This window comes from Bacillus rossius, chromosome 12 (genome assembly GCF_032445375.1).
Source record: "Bacillus rossius redtenbacheri isolate Brsri chromosome 12, Brsri_v3, whole genome shotgun sequence".
NCBI lineage: Eukaryota > Metazoa > Arthropoda > Insecta > Phasmatodea > Bacillidae > Bacillus > Bacillus rossius.
Window position 1 is genome coordinate 39,433,820 of NC_086339.1, and position 23,566 is coordinate 39,457,385.

General features: G+C 37.1%; 1 protein-coding gene across 1 annotated transcript; it reads left to right on the forward strand.

The window, feature by feature from the left end:
• Positions 1-1,678: 1,678 nt before the first annotated feature.
• On the forward strand, positions 1,679-23,359 carry LOC134537865 (UDP-glycosyltransferase UGT5-like). Its single transcript, XM_063378756.1, has 6 exons — positions 1,679-1,850; positions 17,852-18,116; positions 18,266-18,855; positions 20,132-20,351; positions 20,435-20,654; positions 22,561-23,359. The coding sequence occupies exons 2-6, from the start codon at positions 17,876-17,878 to the stop codon at positions 22,856-22,858; spliced, it is 1,569 nt and encodes a 522-aa protein (XP_063234826.1). The 5' UTR covers positions 1,679-1,850; positions 17,852-17,875; the 3' UTR covers positions 22,859-23,359.
• The last annotated feature ends 207 nt before the right edge of the window (positions 23,360-23,566 follow it).

The window sequence follows — 23,566 nt, forward strand, 5'->3', positions numbered from 1 at the left end:
TCACTACTGTCCAGCGCGCTCCATAATTTCTCGTATCCGAGCTTGCACGCTGCTCAAACTTCTACAGCTACGTTTTTACTTTAGGTCCGACTGCAATAAACTTAAGACTAAAATAAAGTCAATCATTCAGCCGACAGATATATTGGCGTTTGAATTACAAATGAAAACGCTAATGTTATTAAATTCGCAAATGAATATCACGCAATTTCGTAGCAGCTCATTTATTAAAATTCAAATTGTAAATACGTTAAATAAATAATGATTACAGATAAAATAATGGTCACAGTCATATCTCCCGTGTCTGAAAATTTATCTGCGAAAGTTTTACCACTGAATTCTTTATAGTTTATTAATAAAGCTTGAATTTAAAAAATTCCCGAAAATCAGCAATAACTTAATTAAAATAAAAAAATAAAAAAAATAATTTTACACCAGAATGGTTCAAATCTTCTCTAGTAGCTGAATCATTAACAAATATATTGTTTTTTTTAATACGATGCTGGTGCACCAATCCCCTTAAGGTTGTATTGCTACCTTGGTAATTTATGTCATTCTTTAGTTTAAGTCGTACAGTTTAGACAGTAGGCACACGTTTTTCAAGTAAGTAAAAATTGTAGGCCTACACAGTACGTCGTACCACAGCTTCATCAAAGGTGTCCAGTTCGTGTTTACATGTTTTCTTTCGCTTCTTGTTGGGCGTCTCGGAAGATGTTCCTTCACCAGCTTCATTCCTCTTAGCCTCCCTTTTAATTGTTTGTACAGTCGTGCGAGACACACCCGTCGCCTTAGCTGTTTTCAGCTGTGCTTTCTCTGGTGAAATGGAGGGTTCCAGCAATCGCGCTTCATTTTCCATAAACTGCAGAACGTTATAGACGATTTCCCGCGCCTGCGAGTGCAGTTTTTTACTCTTAACTTTTGACAACACTGGAGGCATTTTATGTATAAAGTTGTACTTTACTGAAGTACTGCACTACATATATAACTGGCTCTGAACAAAAGTGATACACTACATGCACACAAACCTCAGATCCAAACTGTAAACGAAAACGTTTAGTAAGTACCTACTACGGATGTGTTAACGAACGTATTCGTCGGATTTCACCGAAGGACTACGTTTTCACTCTGTGCAGTAGCGTGTAGCCCCGGTTATCAAGTTACGCATTATCGCTCGATGCCGCGCCACGTCTGCCTTCCCCAACGTCGTGACTCACATACACACTTCCATTTTCTAACCGTCACCCAGGCTCGGAGTTATGTTGCGTCTACTGTACATGTTTGATCGCTAGATGGTGTACTTAGTAAATTAGGATGCGTTCTGAAATATTATTAATTAGTGCACCCCGACAAGCAAAAATTTTGACGGTGGCGCTGTTAGGTACTGTGCTCGACAAAAATGTTTTGAGGATAAATGTGTGAGTAATTGTCGGTCCTTCGGGGCCCCTGAGGATGGGGTGTGCCCTTGTGGTGAAGACGGTATTGGGGGAGGGCCCGGGTCCAGGGCCCGTGGTCGTATGTGGCGGCCATGCATCTGGGAGCGCGCGGACCTCCTGACAGAGCGATGGACGGTTGCGTAAGCCGCGTGACCAAGGATGGTTGCTGGGTGCGCGGAAGGAGGGGAGATGGAGGTGCGAGAAGAGGATGACTAGCAGTTCCGAGGGGCCGAATATAACCACACAGGCGCCGTCCACGCGCTAACAGTCGAGCGTGGCTGTCTGGCTGTGACTCGTCGCTCGCTGATAGCGGAGCTTAATCTGCGGCTGGCTGGTGCAACTGTTACATGTAACTGTTACTGATAAGTGATAACCGTCTAGACGTCGCAGGCTGCTGTTCGAATCGAGAGACGCCGTGAGGTAAGATAAGCGCCAGGTTCATAAAATTGTTCGGTTGGAGGAGGAATAAAAGAATGGGTTTTCTCGCCGTGAGAGAGGCGAGGGCTGATGGTGTGACAATGGCGTGAAGTGTGTTGGTGTTAGTGATGGGTCGTTCGTTAACGATTCGTTCAAAAAGAACGAATCTTTGAGAGAACGAAATCTTGCGATTCGTTCGCGATGTAAAGAACCGGCTCTTTGAGAGCCGGTACCTTGAAAGATTCGGAAGAACGAAAACGCGGAGAGAACGAGAGAACGAGAGAACGAGATGAGAGAACCGGTCACGCGCCCGGTCTGATTCGTTCGTAAAATGATTCATGACGTCAGGAGTCTGAAGAATTAGTAATCACAGCGTGCGCATGTTCACAAGAGCAAACGATAACTGATCAAATAAAATAGGGTAACATGAAAAGTATCTATACCTGAAAATGTCAACTGTTAAGTAGTGGTTTAAAATTGCTTTTTCACATTCACATACACAAATTTGGAAATAAAAAAACTAAAAAAACAAAAAAAAAAAACAGTATGAATTAAAAAATAACAGGGAAAGTAACTACAAATGTTCACACTTACCATTTTTGGGTTAATTAATGTACTTCATTTGTTTCTATTCATACTGAATTGCAGTAGTATTAAATTTTTGTCTTTTTTCTCACGGAACTGATCCAAAAGAACCGATTCGGTCAAAAGATCTGTTCTGCCCATCACTAGTTGGTGTATGTGTGTACAGGGTGTCCACAAGGAAAAAATATCTCGTACCAACTTAGGCGAGAAAAAAGTACTAGATTAGAAAAAAAAAGTACTAAATTATAATTTGTTATGGTTTTTAACAATTTAGGAAGTTATTATGACATTGCAATGCTCGAACTTAAATATCACACCACACACACATACATTCCATAGTTTTTTAAAAATAATTACGCTTAATAATAAAACATATTGGAGTTACAATAATATTATTATATTAAAGGAAAATGTACTAGATCTGTACTAAATCATTAAAAAAGTTATAAAAGTACTAGATCTAGTACGATAGTACTAACTGTGGAGACCCTGTGTGTGTATTGAGATGTGAAATAAGGGGGGGGGGGGGGGGGGAGAAAGCCCAAGGCCACACGGCCCAGTCCGCCATGTTCCAGGCGGACCGCCTGTCTCACTCGACAACACCTGGGGCAAGTCAACTGGTCGGATTCCCTTCCCCGTTACTTAATGAACGAATTTTCTAACTTCTCAATGTTAAATATAAATTCTGAAAACTTGAGAAACTTCACTGTGTCAATAACTGCAAGGAGTGATCCAGGAGTATCGCACGACAAGTGAGTTCTCTCAGCAATACTCGAGCGCCGAGGTCACGTGGTCGCTCGAACCACCGGCCAATCAGGAGCTCGCAGGTATGGCCGCGGCGAGGCAGGCGGCTAGCTGGTAGGTAGAGGTGTAAAAGTAACGAAAAAAAGCGTACCCGTATGTATTCGTTACTATAATAATTAGTACTCGTTACTATCGTATCGTTACGTTACTCGTTACTTCTGATACCGCATAACATGCTATGTTATGTTACAGTAACGAATCGAGTCGTATTGCGTACGCGTACAGTATGACGTCGCGTAAATAATAATAAATCGAATATAAACAATTAAAAATATTTGATAATTAACAGCTTTTGTTAACCAAGAAACAATTAAATCTCATTAGAGCGGCTTTATTATATCTCTTTTAAGATATGAACAAAAAAACGTGAAAATACGGAATGATAAAACACAAAAAAAAAAAAAAATTATAATTTTTAAAAATACTTTCTTACGTTGTTTCTGTTCCAATCTCAAACTTTGTCTACACCTATACCTTTAATAAAAGTAAAAAACTTGGACGACGAATTTCCAAATTATACTTTACTTAATAAACAAACATCGTTCTTTGTAACGAATAAGCGCGTGCATGCGTAAAACATACGAAAAATGCGAGTAACGAAATGCATTCGTGTGTAACGTTTCGTTACTCGTTACTAGACGGCGCACCCGTTACTCAGTACCGAATACATAAGGTTTGCTACAGCTCTACTAGCTTAGGGTGACCAAATCATAAACTTGTAAAAACGGGACACATCCAAGGAGGGTTTGGGGGCGATACCCTCCAGCTAAAGGGGGGTCGGAGGGGCCTGCATCGAGACGTAATCATTGAAACATGCTCTTTTTTGCTACTTTGAGACCTATGATTCTTTTTCAATTTACCTATGGATATGTAATTTAATTTCAATTGTGAGGTTTATAATAAATAAAAACAACAATTTTGCAGTGAATACTTATTTATTATAAGATTTATGACATACTTCAAAACATAATCAAACAAGATAACTAAAATTGTTAGTCAAAGTTATGTTAAAAATCTTTAGGATTTCAATTGGGGATATTTTTCTTTCGTTCCAGCCAATTTTAAAACCTCTTTCTTTTCCAATATAAAGTTGTTAAAACTAGAACAGTCCATTTTTAAATTGTAGAGTATCCACTCCCATCTTGTTCCTTTCATCCGTCCATTGAATTTCATAAGCGAAAAGATTCTTTCAGTATTACCATTATGGGCAGGGATCGCAAAATCATACTGGCATATCTTCAAAAATTCAGAGTGCTGTTCTGGCCTGGTATGCGTTTTAAAAAAATAAACCCATTATTCGTGACACTAAGGTGGTTTTTTATCTTCATCAGTACATTCTTTAATTTTTTCACTTACAAAATCCACTAATGGTGCCAGTTGATCAAATAGCAAAGTATAATTTATGTCATTGAAGTAACAAATAGTTTCTTCAATTTGTTCCCAACTGGGGATCTCTTTCAAAAGCATCCATTTAAACTTTGAGAAAGTAGAGAATGGTACACTCCATCATCCCAACGTAAATACGGGACATTTAGGCGTCCCGGGAGACTTTTTCGGGACCCCGTGTACGATCGTTAAAAAACGGGACAATCACGTTTTTACGGGACGTTTGGTCACCCTATACTAGCTGGACCTGCGCCCAGTGAGAGTGTGATGTGCTGGTGGTCGCAGCTACGAGAGTCGTTGCCTTTCCTTTTCATTCACCGGGATGTTTGCTCCTAGGTAACAATCAGCTCGTGACCTTTTTTTTCCTTCGCTTTTTTGCGATTGCAACCTCAGAAAAAGAATTCTCACAAACTGGGAGTACCTAGGTCCTACATATTTCTGCGCGTAAAATGGAATCCCGTTTTATTGGCCGTGCAGTCAACTAGCGTGTTTACGTGTAGCTCTGTAATATAACCAGAGCAGCTAGTTGTTTCGGTCTGAATCCGTTCAGTTATAAGTACTTAACGTTTTAGCCAGCGTCTCTAGCAAATTATGTAAGTGATTTAATGTGTTATTGTGCTAAATTATTATTACGATACGCAAAGTGATAAACCATGGCGCTCAGCGTGGCTAGATGCTGATAGACGTATTGAAATACATAACAGTTAGCGACGAAAAATATAATAGAGGCGAATGCCGAACTAGTGCATTGTTTCTAAAATACTCAGGTTTACAATGAGCTCTGACTGGCCACAGCCGTGAAGGGATAAACCCGCCCCCCACCTTAATACACAACTTGTTTCTTTTCTGACGTCCCGCTGCCCTCAGTAAATAAACAAGAATATACATATAATTAAAAACTGAAATTGGGTCAAGTGAAATGAATAAAAATAGTGGTATAAATGATTATATTTATTACCAAGGCTCTTGTCGTACATGCCCTAGTTGAATTTTTTTCATATTATTATTATTATTATTATTAAAGAGATATTTCTGTAAATTTAACACGAACCTCTCTTACATTTGTTTTTCTGTCACAAATATTTCAAAGGATATTTACTTAAAGGACTTTAATGATTTTAAGAAAATCGCGCTTGTGATAATAATTACGGACACTTGAGAGTCAACACCCTTTAATTACACTTAGTAAATATCTGTTTAAAATAATTCAAACATAACAAAATCTGATATAACGTTATAAAATTTACAGTGTAAGCCTTTAAAACAAAGTGATGTCATAAAAATGAAATGAACAACCTCGTTTGGGTTACCGAGACTTACTATTGATAAAGAGGTTGTGCAACTTTGAACACTTACGTCAACAAGGAGAGGCACGGTCGAGAGGCTAGGCCTAGCCGCTGGCACTATTAGTCACACAGTCACACACAGACGGTATCTTTGTTATCTCAGTGTTAGCAAACCACATGTGATAACGACTCGGTGCTCATGAGTTGCGTCATGCAGGGAGATGGTTGCGAACATCGTACCTCGAGCAAGCGCCACGGATTAACGTTTAACTACTCAAACCTGTTAGGCAGTGCCGACTGCTACCAAACTTGTATTAATTATCGTTGCCAATAATCCTAACACAATTTTTTTTTTAATTTTTAAATAATAATTTTCTTTTATGGTAAACTTTCATGTATGCCTATGTAAATAATACTGGGATAAAGCATTATACTTAACAGTTTTTTTTCTTCAGTAAAAACCACTGAAACAACAAAACATACATAATGTACGAAGGATAAGCTTATGTGCTCTCGAGCGCCTGTGTTAATAAATAATGACTTGATAAAGTAGATACCAAGGAAGTAGCATGACAGTTCATATCAAGTAAGTAATACAAGAAGTTACTGATTCGAATATTTATTTATTAACTGGATAATTTAATGCTTAATTATAAATAATGTAGTAGAATCGCCTACCCGGGCACACACACGGTGCGCAGAGCTTCAGGAAAAAACAACGCGATTTAAAAAACTACTCGAGATATCCGAGTGGGGTCTGCTGCCGAAAAGCATTTAAAATTTCGCTGAGGGCCGAAAACGACTTTTGATTTCGGATTGAGTTTTTAAACTGTATTTTTAGAAGAGATAAAATGGCTGAAACACATGTTTTCAGAGTAATTTTTTAGGCGTAAAACAACCAGTATACAGATTTTTGAAAGCACTTTTAAGGGACTTGAATTACACCTTTATCTTCATTTCTCCGCCATATTATAATGTTACGGTCACCGCTCAAATGTCACAGTTATCCTGTGCACGACGAGAAGACTGCGCGCCAGTCCAGAGGCGACACCGCGCTAGAAGCACCGGCGAGCGTCGCGCTTATCATCCCGCCTCACTAACACACACACACACACACACACACACACACACACACACACATACACACACACACACACACACACACACACACCTGACGAGACTTGATTTTTGTTTGGTTCAACCTCACATTGCAAGAAGTTGGTTTCTTCTTCCGTGTATACTACTGAAGGGGAGCGGGTGTATCACCCAGTGTAGGCATGAGAGCAAGCAGGAAACATGGCGGACGGTGCGCTGCTCAGGCCACGTCACAGACCCTCGACTGCGCTGACCCTACGAGACACGCGCTGACCGAGCACGCGACACCGCCGATCAGTCGATACTTTGGTCGTTGAACATATACATGTGAAATAACCGAAATAATCTGAAACGATACAAATGAAAATGAAATGAATCCACATATACCGAAATCAGTCGGAAACATTATACAACATTTAATTCACTTGAATCAATACAAATAAAATGATTTAAAAGTAAATGTGATTAAATAATTAAAATGAAGTAAAATTAAATGCATCAAAATAACCCATTTATAACGAAATAAGTGTACTTTAATAGAATCGAATTTCAATGATTAAATGGTGAATTGTAACGAATTAAATCATTTATTGCTAAACCTTTAAAAAAAATTGTCCGTTAAAAATTAACTTACTTTAATAATTAACGTCCTCCTAACAAATTTTTATACTTTGGAAATTTAGTCTTTTGTAGCAAAAGAAAGCAAAAACACTACGTCGTTCCGATTTTTTTTAGAAAGTCCAATTTTCAGTTGGACTTCTAAAAAAAATTAATATTATATTTTTAATGTGTATTCGTTTGACTTATATAGTTAGTCACATTCATACTGATGCTAAACAAGGGTTGATTGAAAATCTGCTTGATGCCCAGAAAAAAAAAACGTAAAGCACTAAATGACGCATACGTTTTTAGATAATAAAAAACTTTATGTTTGTTTCCAGTAGCTTCTTATGAAAAAAATAGCGTAATTTATATTGAGATATGAATTTAGTTTATTACGTATATTTCTATTGTATAAAATATTACCATAGATTATGTGCAAAAAATTTTCCCTTGTTGTGGCACCCAGGGGCGTAACCGCTGGGGGGGGGGGGGGGTTTAGGGGTTCTAACCCCCCCCCCCCCCCACCTAGGCCATTTTTTTTTCTATTCTGAAAGCAGGTTAGCTAACAGCCTGGGTGTCTTACTGCTATCACCGGCCACTGCACTGGAGGGGAAGAGTAAGCGAGCCCTATCGATTCTCCTTCCCTTCCCCTACCCCTGTCGCGAGCAGAAGCTATAAGGTTGTGACACCGTGACGGGTCCCAAGTTTTCAAATATCTTACACCTATTGTATTTAACCAGCACGGTAATTATAAGCAGATGGTGACTGGGTAACTCTTCAAGCTAAAGCTAATTGTTTCCAGGAATAGGCCAGTTCTGCCGAAACCCAACCATTTTTATTCTTTTTTTTTTGTATTGTCGAGCTTCGAGCATGATTTATGTTTTTGAGTGGACGTGGACAAGGCACTTGATTGATTAAAATATATTTAATTAATTTCTTACTTCATCACTCAAACAATTTTAATAATATTTTTACCATTACAATATTTAAAGTTAAGTACCGAAAACTGCTCAAATAGCACTATTTTACACCTGAAAATCCAAATTTTTCCGGGGGAGGACCCCCGGGCCCCCCGCTTTAAATGGGGGGGAACATGCTTCTTAACCCCCCCCCCCCCCCCTTATACACAGTTCCTGGCTACGTTACTGGAGGCACCATATTAGCGACTTTTAGAAAGAAAATATGTCGTCTTACGTTAAAAATATTTATTATTTAACCATGCAAATGATTTACGAACAAACTTCACCACAGACTTAGCAGACACAGTCTTAGGAAATTGTTAATTTTCTGTGGCTTCTTAAGAGAAAGTTAAAAACTATTCTTAGTGAGATGAAAATTAATTTGTAATGTTACCACAAACACACCATAAAATTTTAACATGACAACACGAGATGTTAGAACAAAAGTGTAAACGTTGAATTGCATGCGACTTGTGACGAATAAAATGAGCTCTAAATTGCAGGATATTCGTACTGGAATTTTTATTTAGCTGTGGTTCCAGTGGTTTAGGATCAGTTAAGAGTTATGTTCGGTGACTACTAGGTTTTAAAGATTTTAAGAATATTTTGTAAGCTTTAATGTTTTGGTGCTCTTCTGTGGCTTCGAGAACTTGTTTTTTTTTTATTACTACCATTCCTTAAAATTAAATTTGAAGCGAAAGCTTCTTTAGCCGCGTTGAGCGATTTTCGGTAGGGGCAAAACTTATGGGTTCGCGTCACCGACATGCTAGTGACGTGTTGCGCCAGACTGGCGACGCGCAGCGGCCTGTGTAGGCTACATGTATACGCATATATACACTAATACATTATATATATTCGACTGTATCATGTGCGTGTTGGACTCTTTTCGGATGGGTAAAATTTTGTGAGTAGTCGCTGTAGTAGCAGTAAATGAATTTAAATTGACCACGTGAGAAGTTTAATTTGTGTATACTGTGCATTGCCCAGACCTAGGTCTGATATCACTGGTAAATCATAGCTAGGTAATGAATTTTTACGTAATTTTGACATACCACTGACATTTTTGTTGTGGCTAAAAAAATGATGTAAGGATAAATGATAACATGCTGACATCTTACTGATATCTATGGAAAACGAGGTATCATTTATCAACACTGTTGCCTGGGCCACCACGAAAAAATCTGGTTTTATTTTGAAGTTTCCACCTTGGCGGTATTGGACGCACAAATCTCACAATTTGCCCACCTAAAGATGTGCAACAAAACCCCACATTGCAATAATTTGCCTTTTTTTCCCCTCTATATTAATGTTATCTTCGTGATGTCGCTGAAAAATACTTTGAGGGCTTATCTTTTCTTTATAAAAATATTGAAAACCTTATTTTTGTTTGTTAAAACATTTTAAAACAATTTTTAAAGCAACTGTACCACAAAAATGTCCTGTTGTCAAAATTGATTTACAATATGCCTGTCAGGCTCCTGAGTGTTACCGGACAAAGTACACAAATTTTTTGTTTTGTTTACTCAAATATCTCTGAAAATAATTCTAGAATTAGTTTTATAGATTTACCATTCCAAATATATTTTTTAATATAATCCATATCTTTTGATTAATAATAAAGACTTATTTAGCATTTAAGTAATGCCAATGGTTGTCAAAAATATCTTAATATTGAATCCAAGATTTGCTTGAAAATAAAGTTTTCTAATTAAATAATTTTATTTACCTGTTATTTTATTCAGAATGTATTAAGTGTGATATTCCAATTTTCTTTAAGATATGTATAACCAATTTTTTTTGTTAAATTAGCCAATTACAATAATCAGTGTTGCGGATTTACCACATGCTAGTGTTACTACTTGACTATCTTTATGAGATGCCATGCCACTTATGTTCAACTTCAGACCAGAAAATCTTTAACGAAAAATGACAATGACGTATTGTGTTGGAGCGAAGATAACGTAAGATGGCTGATGACATATTTCTGCGTATTTTCCTCAGGGAGTATGATACCATTTCGTATAGCGACTTACAGATTATAAATGTTTGTGCTGATTACGATTATACTGCTCGCGTCAACACTTGAACGATAATAATTAGGAGCCGACTTAAAAAAGCTGAATGTATTACTCAACCCACGACTGCCTCTTGGGTTGTATAGTGTGTATTGTGTGTATTGTGTGTATTGTGTTACAACCACTGAAGTTACTGGGTTCGTTTTTGATCGACTGTTGTGATGAAAGAAAAACGAATTTACGTGTTTTAAACTAAACCCAATGCAAGTATAGCGTAAATTAATTATTTATTGAAAAATATTAGGTTTCCAACCAAGGTCGTATCAAGTTCAAAACGGGAAAGGGAGGGGAAAAGATGGTCTTAACGACTTTTCTAAGTTTTAATTATTTACTTTCAAAGTGTTTAATCATCAACAACCAACCTGTTAATAATTTATTCAGAAATGGTTATTTATATATATATATATATATATAACACTCGTGAAAGGATGGGAGGCTTCTCCTCTAACCTCTGGATGCTCCTTGTTTTGAACATATTGTAAGATAATTATTGCAAAAAAAATTAATTTTCTTATTCAACCTTTTTTTATAGTTTTTTTTTTAAATAAGATCGATATCACAGATAGTAAAATTATTCATTTCAGGTTTTTCTCAAAGATTAATTTTAAGAATAAACATGCATAAATTATTTGTAGATTTGCTTCGAAATCTTTTAGTATTGGTAAGTACGCATTTAATGCATAGTAGTTTTTAAATTTAATAAATATTATTATTGTATGTTTACAAAATTTTGACATGTACTTACAGTATTGTGTTTCAGTAAAATTCTACTAACAAGGATGAATTTATTGTTTGGATTCAAGTTCGTTTGTAGTGCTCAGAATTTTTTTTTAGTACTGGGACGAGAACTTTAACTTTAAGGGAAAAATTAGTATGGCAACAGAATAAAATGTAGGTATTAAATGTCTAAGATATTGGCCCTACATAAAATGTTCACATTTCGTTAAAAACTGCATAGATTCTGTTTTGTTTTAAATAAATTTACAATGTATTTTATATGCTTCTTTTATCACTTTATTAACCTTTGTGATAACCAATATTATATGACAGAATTTATTATTGTAGGAAGAATTTAAGCAGATTTAAATGACATGCTCAATTTGTCTTTACAGGAGCATCAGCGAAAGAAGGTGATTAAATAATGTTGCACGTGCGCGATACTTTTAATGCGTGTTTAATTTCGTCCGTTCCGCTGTCCTCAGTAAATAAACAAGGATATACATATGAAACTCTTGGGAAAAAAAAAAAATTCATTCAGCATTAAGTTTTTGAGAGATTGCTTTAACACACATGTAACTAAAAAAAAATTTATTTTTTTATTTAACTGTGGGAACCTTTCTAACTGTCTTACACACATTTTACATTATCATAGCGGTATTTTCGAAGATTGTTATTTAGTTGATATGCACCATATAAATAAAAATTCGGTCTTCTTGATCAAAATTAGACCTAATAAAATATTCCGAATGTCACTTTAGAAATCAGCTATTTAATGCAGCATACAAATTCAGGTCAATGCCTAAGTACTTCATGTAACAATTTTTTTTGTATTTTTTAATTTTTTTTCCTTTCGTCGTCTGACATGGCACCAGAATTTCTCTTGGTAGATTTTCGGGATTCTTCTGAAAGACACTTCATCCTTATGAATGTTCTTTGAAGAACAAAGGCTCTGATAATTTTCCACCAATTTCGTCACGACGCCTGGGCCTTTTAGAAGTTCTTTACCATGTTAATTTTGGAATTCACACTCAAGCTGTTTTGCTTGACGTAACCATAGTTCAGACGGTATACACAATCCCCCATAAGACAGATGTTTGACCCACGATGATGCAGTTGGTCTTAGAGTATTCGCCTCATTGCTACTTTCTAAGTAGGAGAACTCTGATTTGAGTTTTTTTGCTACCCAACCACAAAGGTATTCAAAAGCATTTTCTTCTAAATCAGTAGAAAATTTAAATTCTGTTTGTGTTGTAATGATATCATCCGCAGTAACGTTTCCTTCAGACTTGCCTTCTTCTTTAAGAAAATTTGTTTTTGATTTTTCAGTTTCACTTACTGAAACAAAAAGACCGCTAAGTTTAAGCACTTTGCTTGCCACAAATTCCGTGTCATCTGAAGCAGCAGTCGTATTTTCGTTCGTCCGTAGCACACCTTGGTTTGTTCTTAAAGTTATCATCCTCAGGCGGTATAGTGCGTCTAAAGGCGTGGGATGATCGTTTAATCCTCCACGGGTGCGAATCTGCGAAAACAAATTTTCAATAATGTCTTGATTAAGACGATGGGTCAATATGTAACTAATACCATGTGTCAGTTTTATACCTCTGTAAAGAAGCTGTAATGATTTCGTAGACACAATGACACTTTTCTGGAAAAGTTGCATAGTTTTTTTTTCCCGCAGCAACGCAAATTACTTATTGTTTCAATCATTTTGTTTAAAATTTTGTCTTGAGCAGTTAATTCTTGGCCGTATGCTTTTCGGGATGGTTCGCCAATATTACGGGGTATATAACAGTTCATGGTGTCAAACCATTGGTCACACAGGATAATAAAGTCTGCAGTTGCTTGTGCAACATTCTTGTCAATTCCGGGCAGTTTAGTTATCAAAGCGGTAATAGTGGTTCGTGACAATAGTTCACTGCCGCTGCGTTTATTCCACCGATATATGTGTCTTTGTTAGTTTGTGGCATATTTTGAGATCTGAGGATTCTTCTGTATTTATAAGGGCTTCGACTGGTCCTTTATTAATGTGTATGTTACCAGGTAAATTGAACCCTGTATCCAAAAACGAATTCCTTATGAGTTTCAAAAGATGTGGCAAATCAGCAAACACATAAATTTTCTCGGTTTCTGCACTAGGGTGGTTAAAAAATGTCTTGTTTGTACTAATTCCCATTTCCTTCCATAGGCCTACATTTCCTCCCCCAAGATCACTTACTATGGCTTTCACCACGTATCCTGCACCACGAAAATGATCAATAATTGACAGAAGAATATCTTTCGTCATTTTTGTGTCAAAATTTATGTAAAGTGGCTCCTTTCATTTAGAAAACAAGCCTCGAGCCATTACAACTTGCATGTATGAAAAAGGTCCGACAACTTCATCTTTTTTCACATCGTATTCCAGAGTTCTCTTTACTTTAACTTCGTCAAATTGCAGGACTGCTATGCGTTCTTTATCAATCAGTTTTGATCCGGCAACTTCAAGATACTGAAACACGTGCTGAAGTAGGCCCTCACGCATTTCCAAAGATGATGCCCACCTCTGAAGCGTGGACATACCTGGCAAAGGGATATTCATTTTTTTCTTCAGAAAAAGATAGCAACGTTTACTTAGGTACCTTAATGTGAACGCCAAAGATATTTCTTCATTAGTCCACCTCACATGTTTCCTTATTCCAAGAAGCAACCCTATTTGATTTTTCGTAAACAACGACGACAGCACTTGGAAACATTTTTTTTATTATGTAGAATCTTTTACATTCTTTCTCTTCAGGTTATTATTTTCTTTCTTTAATTTTTTTAAATATTTTTGGCGTCTGAGAGAAGTTTATTTTCAAAAGTAATATTTTATGTTTAAGAATTTCATTTTCTTTTTTCAGATTTTCTTCTTTATTTTCTACCTTATTTCTAGCACTGAGGCTGCTAGATTCAATTACACTTATTTCTTTTTATCAGCTCTGTTGCGATTTTTCTGTTTTGTCTTGAATTGTACCGAGAATTACGTTCTACAGAATTTGTATCCTCCCGGTGAATATGATCTTTAGACACCAAATTTAGAAATGGTACAGCAGATTTCTTCAAGACTTTCTTCGGTTCAGTTTTTAACAGTTCAGCCTGTAGATAGATCTCTTTCATAGTCCTCGACCATAAAATGATGTGAACAAACATAAGAAGTATCAGGATTGAATTTATCTTGTCGTTTGCAGCGTTGCACCGATTGGCTTCTGAACACAATTTCTTTTGGAAATCTGTGGTATATGACGTTTTTTGTTTTTTTTCACGACGATTTTTACATACAGCTACAACACACCCAGTCCCGGGCATTTTACCACACAGCAAACTAGTATTGAACCTGCATTAATGTTATACAATATTCGTTCAAACGCCGAACACTGCACAAGTTGACGTTTATCAGGCTAGGAAATAAAACTAAACACACACGCGAGGTACACATAAAGTAGCTGAATACGTCGTGCACATAAAGCAGCGGTGCCCACAAGGGGGGGGGGGGGGGGGGGGTAACGACGCAGACTGCGTCATTAAAATTTCAGGGGGGGGGGGGGTGGTGGTTAAAAGACGAGAAAAATGTAAATATTATTTACATAATTATAGCTTATAATGTGAAAATACGTTTCTGGTGCTTTGATAATTGAAAGGGATCTTGTAAATCAAATTGGCAACCCCGCACTTTCCTCAACAATAGCAGTTATCTGTCGGTTCAGGATGGAAATATTACCTGATATGACCAAAATTATTATTAGAAAATCAGTTTAAATTAATGCAAAATGTGATAAAATATAATACTAAAAAAGTATAATATTATAAAATAATTGAGTAAATCATTGAGAAAATGGCATAAAAAATTTCGCGGGGGGGGGGGGGGGATGATTCATAGTATTTTGGGGGGGGGGGGACATCTGCATAAAGATGAAACTAGAAGGTACGTGTGTCATGAGATCGCCTCTATGACAGTGTGTCCAGTTTTGTCGGGACGAAAAGATAAATTTGTGAAAGCGCGCGCGTCTTGACTCTAGGACGGGACGGGAGCAAGAGGCGGTGGACTGCACGTGACGTCACTTCGCTGCCTGCGCAGAAAGATGCGCGCTCGTCTGAGGCAACCCCCCTCCCTTTTTTTTCTAACCTTGGTTTCCCGCCAGGCTGCCAGCCAGCCTAAAAGGCTGACCTTGGCGCCGCCTCCTGGACACACTCCGCGCTATGGAAGCACCCAAGGTCGAGACCACCCGAGCGCGCCCGAAGAGTTAACCTTCGGCCAACTTCGGAATTTTGTTTATCTTTTAACAAAACGCGCGGGAATGACGGTGAGATGTGTTGGGATTCAACGTTAACATGGCACAGCAAATTTATCCTTTGATCCTGATGGCATGATCTAATTAAACATTTAAGCTCACTATTATTATTAATTGTTTTTGATATCCACAAACATGGCCGTGTTCTGAATCTACAAAAAAAAACGAAGTTGGCCCAAGGTGAATTCTTCGGGTGCGTTCGGGTAGGGTCTCAACTCTGTGTACATCTTAGGCTTCCCCTCCGCGCTACACTAGTGTTGTCACTGCTTCCGCTACGTGCGATAAGGTCTGTGCATATAGCACCTGGGCTCATCCTGACATAGTTTTGATCTGACTGAATCTCTACCATCGCTGGCCAATCCCGTAACAAGCACAAGATGCATGTGACCCGCCCCTGCATGGCTTATCCCCAGCATGGTTATGCCTATAGGCTTCGGCCTGCGACGCACCTAGGTCGCTTCCTCACCCGGAACACTCCTGCAGATACGCTTAGTTAAAATTTAGGTTAAGGAAAAACATCAGAACATCGCCCTGTCCAACTGAAACATATTGGTAAGCCATGTAGGACTGTTTCTCGTAAACGGATGTGTATAAATGATATTTCAAATCAAATTAAAAATTCAAATATAAAATAATTGAAAGATTGTTCTCATTTAAGTGAGTTTAAACAGCAGGTAGAGTACACAGACAGTATAGTCGATCGCGTAAAATGAAAAATTCCTCACGGCCGTTTCCCATACAGTTACCTCGAGTTAAAAAATAATTTTTTTTTATTAGATAATAAAGCCGTTCAAAATGATCACCTTAATAAGACAGGTGTTTTCATATCAGCAAAGATAATACAAAAAAATCAAGAGTACTACGCAAGATAAATATTATAAATGCATCTTATTTTAAATAATGCTTCTCAAAGTTGTACAAAACACTTGCCTAAAAAAATATTGTCACAAGGAAAAAAACACACTTCTGGGAGATAATTTGACCTTATACGAAATCTAATTTCAAAGTTCCTGTATCGGCCCCAGTTTTCAGATGACAGCCTAATCACTTTTGAAATGCTTACGTCAGCCTATGTATTATATACGAGTATATCTGGCAAAACCACGTGCTATCGCAACAAGACATCCATGAAGACAGCATAAATAAATAAATAAATAAATCATAAACGCAAGGAAAAGTGATGAAACGAATGTAAAAATATTCCCTTCCCCGATATCCACGACACACTCTTCCTGAACTTCAGCAGAAGAAGGCCCCGTCTGTTCTACAAGTAACCTTGCAAAAGGTCAAATAATTATATATTTTTAATATTATTTAATTACCTGTGCCAATGGTAATAAATAAATTCTGCAGCTTCGAAAGACGTGTACAGCTTTGCAAAACAAAAACAAAAAAGCAAAAAAAAAAATATATATTTTTTGTTTAATTTTAATATTTTCTAAAGTATGCATCCTACAGAAAACATGAATCATTTATGTATTAAGCATAACAAGTGTGCTACAGTTAAATCCCAACCCAAGATCAGAATGTGCAAATGTTTCAGAGATACAACGTTTCGTTCTTGGTCATGTATCTCGCCAAATATTATGAAAACTCCTTTGGGAGATAATTAAAGTTATATTAATGTACTATAATTTTTTTTTTACCTACACTTTTCCCCTGTGATTTCAACAATCATTTATTAGTTTCTAAAACTATGTCTAATTAATTAGGCTTCTCATTGCTCCAAGGTATCAATCAGCATCGTCTGAATGTAGCAAGTGAAATTCCAATTCTGTTCCTTTGCCAAATTTTAATATTGGAGTAAATGCCATTTAAATCATTAAGTCTGAGTAATGGTCAGTTTTGAAAAAAGCCTAATGCCTCGTTGACAGCGAGGTAAGAAACACACACCATAATGTTGGTAAGGACTGAGCACATCCAGAACCTCCGAGTGTCGCCTGGCGCCGTCAGGACAACAATAGAGAGTCTCTTCAGCCTCCGGACCGGCCTTCTAGCCGGCCTCTGCACCGCCAGGTCTTGGTTGGAAGGAGGATGCTTTTTACCGAAGTGTTAGGAATTTAAAATATAAGTACATATATTAATAAACAGCCCGTCGATTTGTAAATTATTGTATGTCAGTGTAGGTGTATTTTTAATAATTGGTTTTGTGCGTGAATAATATGATTGGTATTATTTTTCTAGGAAGTCTGCGCACAAACAGACACGATGCAACTCCACTTATTCTACAAAATAGTTCAGCTGTTGCTGATTGGGATGACTACATGCAATGCTGCTCGTATACTGGGAATTGTGCCATTTGAAGCAAGAAGCCATAGCATCGTAATGACAGCATTACTTAAGGAACTTGCGAATAGAGGCCATCAATTGACAGTTCTTACTGCTGTGCCTCTTAAAGAAGTGCCACCAAATTACACCCAGATACCAACAGATGTTAAAAGAGAACAAGGTAAAATTTTTATTCATATTACGCATTTTTAATTTACATACTTAGGTAGCTAATTTACTTCATATTATTTTTAATTACACTGACATCATTGATTTAAACCATTCGTACAATTATAATTTTTGTTATTCTGTTTTAATCTTTCTTTGCAGATGAACATCAAAACCTGTTTGATATTAGGGACATGAGTTATTTTCTCATGATTCCTTTCATGTGGCACATGGGGAATGTCTTATCAGAGCAGACATTGGCAAGTCCAAACGTTCAGAAGCTGATACATTCTTCTAATGATAAATTTGATTTAATTATTACTGAATCGTTTTTTGTGGAAGCACTCTTAGGATTTGCTCATAAGTTTAACGTTCCTTATGTGAGTATCACAACATTTTCAGGAACTGAGAACATGTACGATATTGTTGGCAATCCATTTCCTTATTCTTATATTCCCAATATATTTCTGCCTTACAGCCATCGTATGACGTTCTTCCAACGACTTATTAATACTATAGTTAATTCAATGGCAAGTATTGGTTTTCACTTATACTTTATACCAGCCCAAGATGCTATTATGAAAAAACACTTTGCCAATGTACCAAATTTACCCTCAGTTGCAGACATTGCATGTAATGGCTCTTTATTGTTGCTAAATAGACATTTCAGTTATAGCTACCCCATACCAAAGGTTCCAAATTTGATTGAAGTTGGCGGAATGCACATCAAACCACCGAAAAAACTTCCTCAGGTAAATACTTTTTACTAATATATATAAGGAATTATGTAAAGTATTCAATGAAGTATGTGCAAGAATTTGTTTTCATGCATCAATCTTCTTATGAGTATAGTATAAACATTTTCTTATGCTTCCATTATTTTTTTCTGTACTTTTGCTACTATATAAGCAAACGATTTTTTTTTAAATTTTTATTTTATAGGGAAATAGTTACAAGTATGTACCTGGACTGTTTCCATCACTGGTCATTTATTTAGGTGTATTCATAATATACATTAGATTATAACTTTTTCTTGATTGTTCTAGTGATTTTCTTACTTAATTTACTCCCTCTGGCACATTTAAATTTGGATTTTGTCTCTCCTTTTAACACGTTCTTTTTCTGATACTTCCGGTTATCTGTCATTAGTCCTTTACACAGTCCTCATTTCTGCATCATGCAACCAAGTAGTCAAATTAAGAATTTAGGTAGTCTCTTTCATAAGTTTATACACAAATAAATCTAGATAGTTTAGGCAAAATAAAATAACTAAAAAAAAATGTCTGTAAAGTCGGTTTACGGACGCTAGTTTAACGTGACAGCGTCATAACAAAACATTGATGAAATGATTGCATACTTTTATGAATAAAATTGAATCATTTTTATTGAATTATCACTATTTTGTATGGATACAAAGAAGGAGTGAAATGAAATCTACAATTTAATTGATAAATTTACTTTTATTTGCACTCATTAATTCAAATATGTTTATTACTTTAACGAAGAGATTATTTTAACTATAACTTTTATACATGTTAGCTATTTCACTTCTTCCAATCTGTGTTATTCTGTTAAGGATAGGACGATGATATGAAAAGTAGGAAACGAATGGGAGTGTTTCAAGTTTAATGTGCCTCGAAAAAGTCAAATCGATGGTTGTTCTAATCGAGTGGAAGAGAGATAGATGAGGCGCAAGCGTACAATGAACGTAACGGGACAATGCGCGTAATGGGACAATGAGTCATCCTTTTTCGTGCGTGCAGCCGGCGTTCATCGATTTATTAGACGTCACGTCAAAAACTTTAAAAAATAACAAAAATGTTTTTCAGTAAAATAAGACTTCAATAGGTTTTGTACGTTTTGTGTACAGTGTATTTTAAAATAACATTTAAAATATATGATACAGTTTAACTTTCACTTAATATATAAATATAAATACAAATGCAAATATTAAATGTTTACCAAATGTTGACTTACACTGTTTTTCTTAATCAATTTGGATTTTCAAAGAATATTTTCATGTTGTAGGATATGAAGAAATTTTTGGATGATTCAAAAGATGGTGTTGTATACTTCAGTATGGGCTCGAACCTACAGAGTGCTGAAATGAGTGTTCCCAAGCGAGAAGCTCTGCTAAAAGCATTCGCTAAGCTTAAACAAAGAGTTCTGTGGAAATTCGAGGAAAATCTTCCAGGTGCTCCCAACAATGTGAAGATTTCTAATTGGTTTCCACAATCGGATATCCTAGGTAAAGACAATTATTTATCAATGATCACAGTTCGAAACATTGATAAACTGTTGTTCATTGTTAAACCTTTTCTTTTCGTCAAGGTCATCCGAACCTTCGAGTTTTCATGACTCATGGTGGATTACTGAGCTCTCAGGAAGCTGTGTACAACGCAGTGCCCTTGGTTGGCATTCCCATTTTCGCCGATCAAGCCATCAATGTCCTCCAGGCTGTCAACACTGGCTATGCCTTGCAACTAGACTACGAAAACATCACTGAAGAATCTGTTTATTGGACGCTGAATGAAGTGATCAGCAATCCCAAGTAAGAGATTCAGCTTTTTATTAATAACAGTAAGTTTAGTAGTACCTAGTAGATCCTGGCGCAGAGTCCAGGGTCAGAAGCTAAGGAGACGGCCACCATCTTGGACTGTGACGTCTCGCCTCCATTTTAGATTACATTTTCCTTCAAAACTGACCTAACCCTGTAATTGACTCAACAATACTCAACGAGGGAAATTTTCCTGATTTTATGGAAAATTTCCCACCTAAAAATCTTATGATTACCTAATAATTCTGAATTGCTTAATGTGGCTTAATATTCATATTGCTAGCCACTGGCTTTAACTTATTCGCCATTTCAGAATAAAAAAAATAATAAATATTAATTAAAAAAATAAGCTCTTACAGCAAACTTCTACAAGAAAAATTTATTAAAAACATTAAAAAAAAATGTTAAAAGTAATCAATTTTAGATTTTACATAAAACATTTTTTATGGTCTTTGTAGTCTTGGACTCGATTCAGATGAATGCAATTGTAAACAAATAATCTCCTTCCTTCGTGATGTATCGAAGTAGACTGACTCCTCCACCACCACCAAACACTTTCTTCTACCAGGGCATATATTTCTTCTTACCAGTGTCACGTCATGCCTGGCTCGGCTCGCCAGTGTATGGGGGCCCGTTAGTCGAACGTTTTCAATTTGATTTTTTTTTTTTTTTTGCGAAGACCCTGCAGCAGAAGTTTGTCAGTCGGATTTAGGCTAAACCTGTCCGTTCGTAAGTGCGTACAGTTGAATGAAGTATGTTGCTTGTGTTCATTTATTCAGTTTATTGGACGGATCTACCACGATTCTGGCATGGAACCCTCTCACATAAAATGATACCTCGTGTTACGCTACTCGCCCAAGTCTGGGATGCCGCGCGGGCTACTTCGGTAGCCTTCCTTCCAACCCACGCCGATACATAATTCTGTGCCCGCATTGCGTCATTGCGCGAATAACTTCAGTCGTTTCGCAACTGAAAAATTCACGACTCGGATGCGGGGGTGCTTCAACTTCAAATTATTGGTTATTTTGACATATATATTGTCATTGATAAATAAATTAACTTTAAAAAAAATGCAGCGGACTTCGGTGAAAGATAACAAGCAGATTGGCTGTAAGCTCATACAGATTGAAACGTGACGTTTTAAGACTTTTTGCCCATGCTCACTGAGTTATTGTAAGCAGGGCCGCAACTAGGGGGGAGCAAGTGGGGCATACGCCCCGGGCGCAAAGCTGTGGGGGGTGCCGAAATAGCTTGCATTGTAATTCCTACTACAACTAGTAACTGGTAAAAAGTTTTTTAACTTGCATGTCAGGAATGTCTAATCTGATTTACAATATAACGTCTCAACATATTGAATGAACAAGTGTAGTGATTATACGGACTACTTTATGGACATAGTGGGTTCATGCATGGAAGGTACAGTAGCACAGAAACTGTGACATGTAGGTATGGAAAATGCTTAAATAGCACCATTTTTCCGTGGGAGGGCCCCCGGACCCCCCGCTTTATTGGTGTGGTATGTGCAAAAAAAGAGGGGGGGGGGGGGGCGCATGAATCCATTCATGCCCCGGGTGCCAGAGACTCTAGTTGCGGCCCTGATTGTAAGCCTTCTTGTCAATTTTAATTTCACTAACTAGGCTATAGGTACTATATTTTAGGACATTATTTTAACGTACCTATGTTGTTATGTTAGTAAAAATTATTAAAATCAGTTCTGCTAAAGCTACGTGACTGTTTTCAGAAATCCAAGTTTTTTTTTGTAGGGGGAGGTTATAGTGATACCTTCGAAGGGTTTTGGCTATGAAATGTTTTAACTCATGACCTAATAAGAACATACTTAATATGTTGTCACGCATACTTGTATAATTTAGGACTTGTCATATGTGTATAATCTGTTTAGGTACAAAGAGGCTGCGAAGAGAATATCTGCAGTATTCCACGACCAGCCCCAGACGGCCATGGAGCAAGCCGTGTTCTGGGTCGAGTATGTGCTGCGCCACAACGGAGCGCGCCACCTGCGCAGCGCGGCCCTGGACCTCGCGTGGTACCAGTACTACCTGCTAGATGTCGCCGCGGTGCTGCTCGCAGTTGCCGCCGCCGCCGTCGCGGCGCTGGTGTGGCTGCTCAGGACACTCGCGAGGCTGGTGCTGCGGCCGGCGGCGAACAAACCGCCCAAGTCCAGCAAGAAGAAGGACTGATAAGCCATTCTTGCGTTACAGCGTTCACCTCCGCGAGGCTGCTCTTAGGGTAGGTATTTGGTTAGCTGCCGGGAGCTCATTATTCAGTATTTTTATGTGTAAGTCACCAAGTCTTCATGAATATGTATAATATACAATGTAGCATAGTTTTTGCATACCTACCTATATGTACATCTGATAACTGATATTTTTTATATAATAAAACTAAATTCTAATTTCCTTGGCTAATTGCACTCTCGGCACTATAGTGGGCGTCCATTTTATTTGTTTGGCACTTTGGTCGGTGTCCATAGGTGGGAAGTTTTCGCTGCTCAGTCAGGGTGGATCTAGATGGCCTTCATTTCTTTATTCTTTCTGGTGTACATAAAGTTATGCAAATGTGAATGTAGTTGTTATGAGATAAGCTAGAACTGTACTGTAATGTAAGCATGTTTGTTTCTTTCATGTATTTCGAAACAGAAATAAAACATTGAAAAGATGAAAGTAAAAAAAAACCCTAAATATGTAGTAATGATTTTTAACAGAAAAATAGTAAAGTAAACGCAAAAAAATTAAAAACATAAGATTTAGATGAAATATTTTGTTTAAAACTGAATTTATGTTAACTAAAAAACTGGGAACAATTTCAAATATTTGCTGTACTAGCCATATTTACGACATACTAAACAACTGAATCCCCAATGAATGCCCCTGAAAGAGGAGACACTT

What these genes read in the sequence shown, in the direction of transcription:
- LOC134537865 (XM_063378756.1), top strand. Translation starts at nt 17,876, where the DNA reads ATGCAACTCCACTTATTCTACAAAATAGTTCAGCTGTTGCTGATTGGG. An exon ending in AGATGTTAAAAGAGAACAAG is followed by an intron (nt 18,117 to 18,265) that starts GTAAAATTTTTA and finishes CTTTCTTTGCAG; the next exon opens with ATGAACATCAAAACCTGTTT. An exon ending in GAAGTGATCAGCAATCCCAA is followed by an intron (nt 20,655 to 22,560) that starts GTAAGAGATTCA and finishes TAATCTGTTTAG; the next exon opens with GTACAAAGAGGCTGCGAAGA.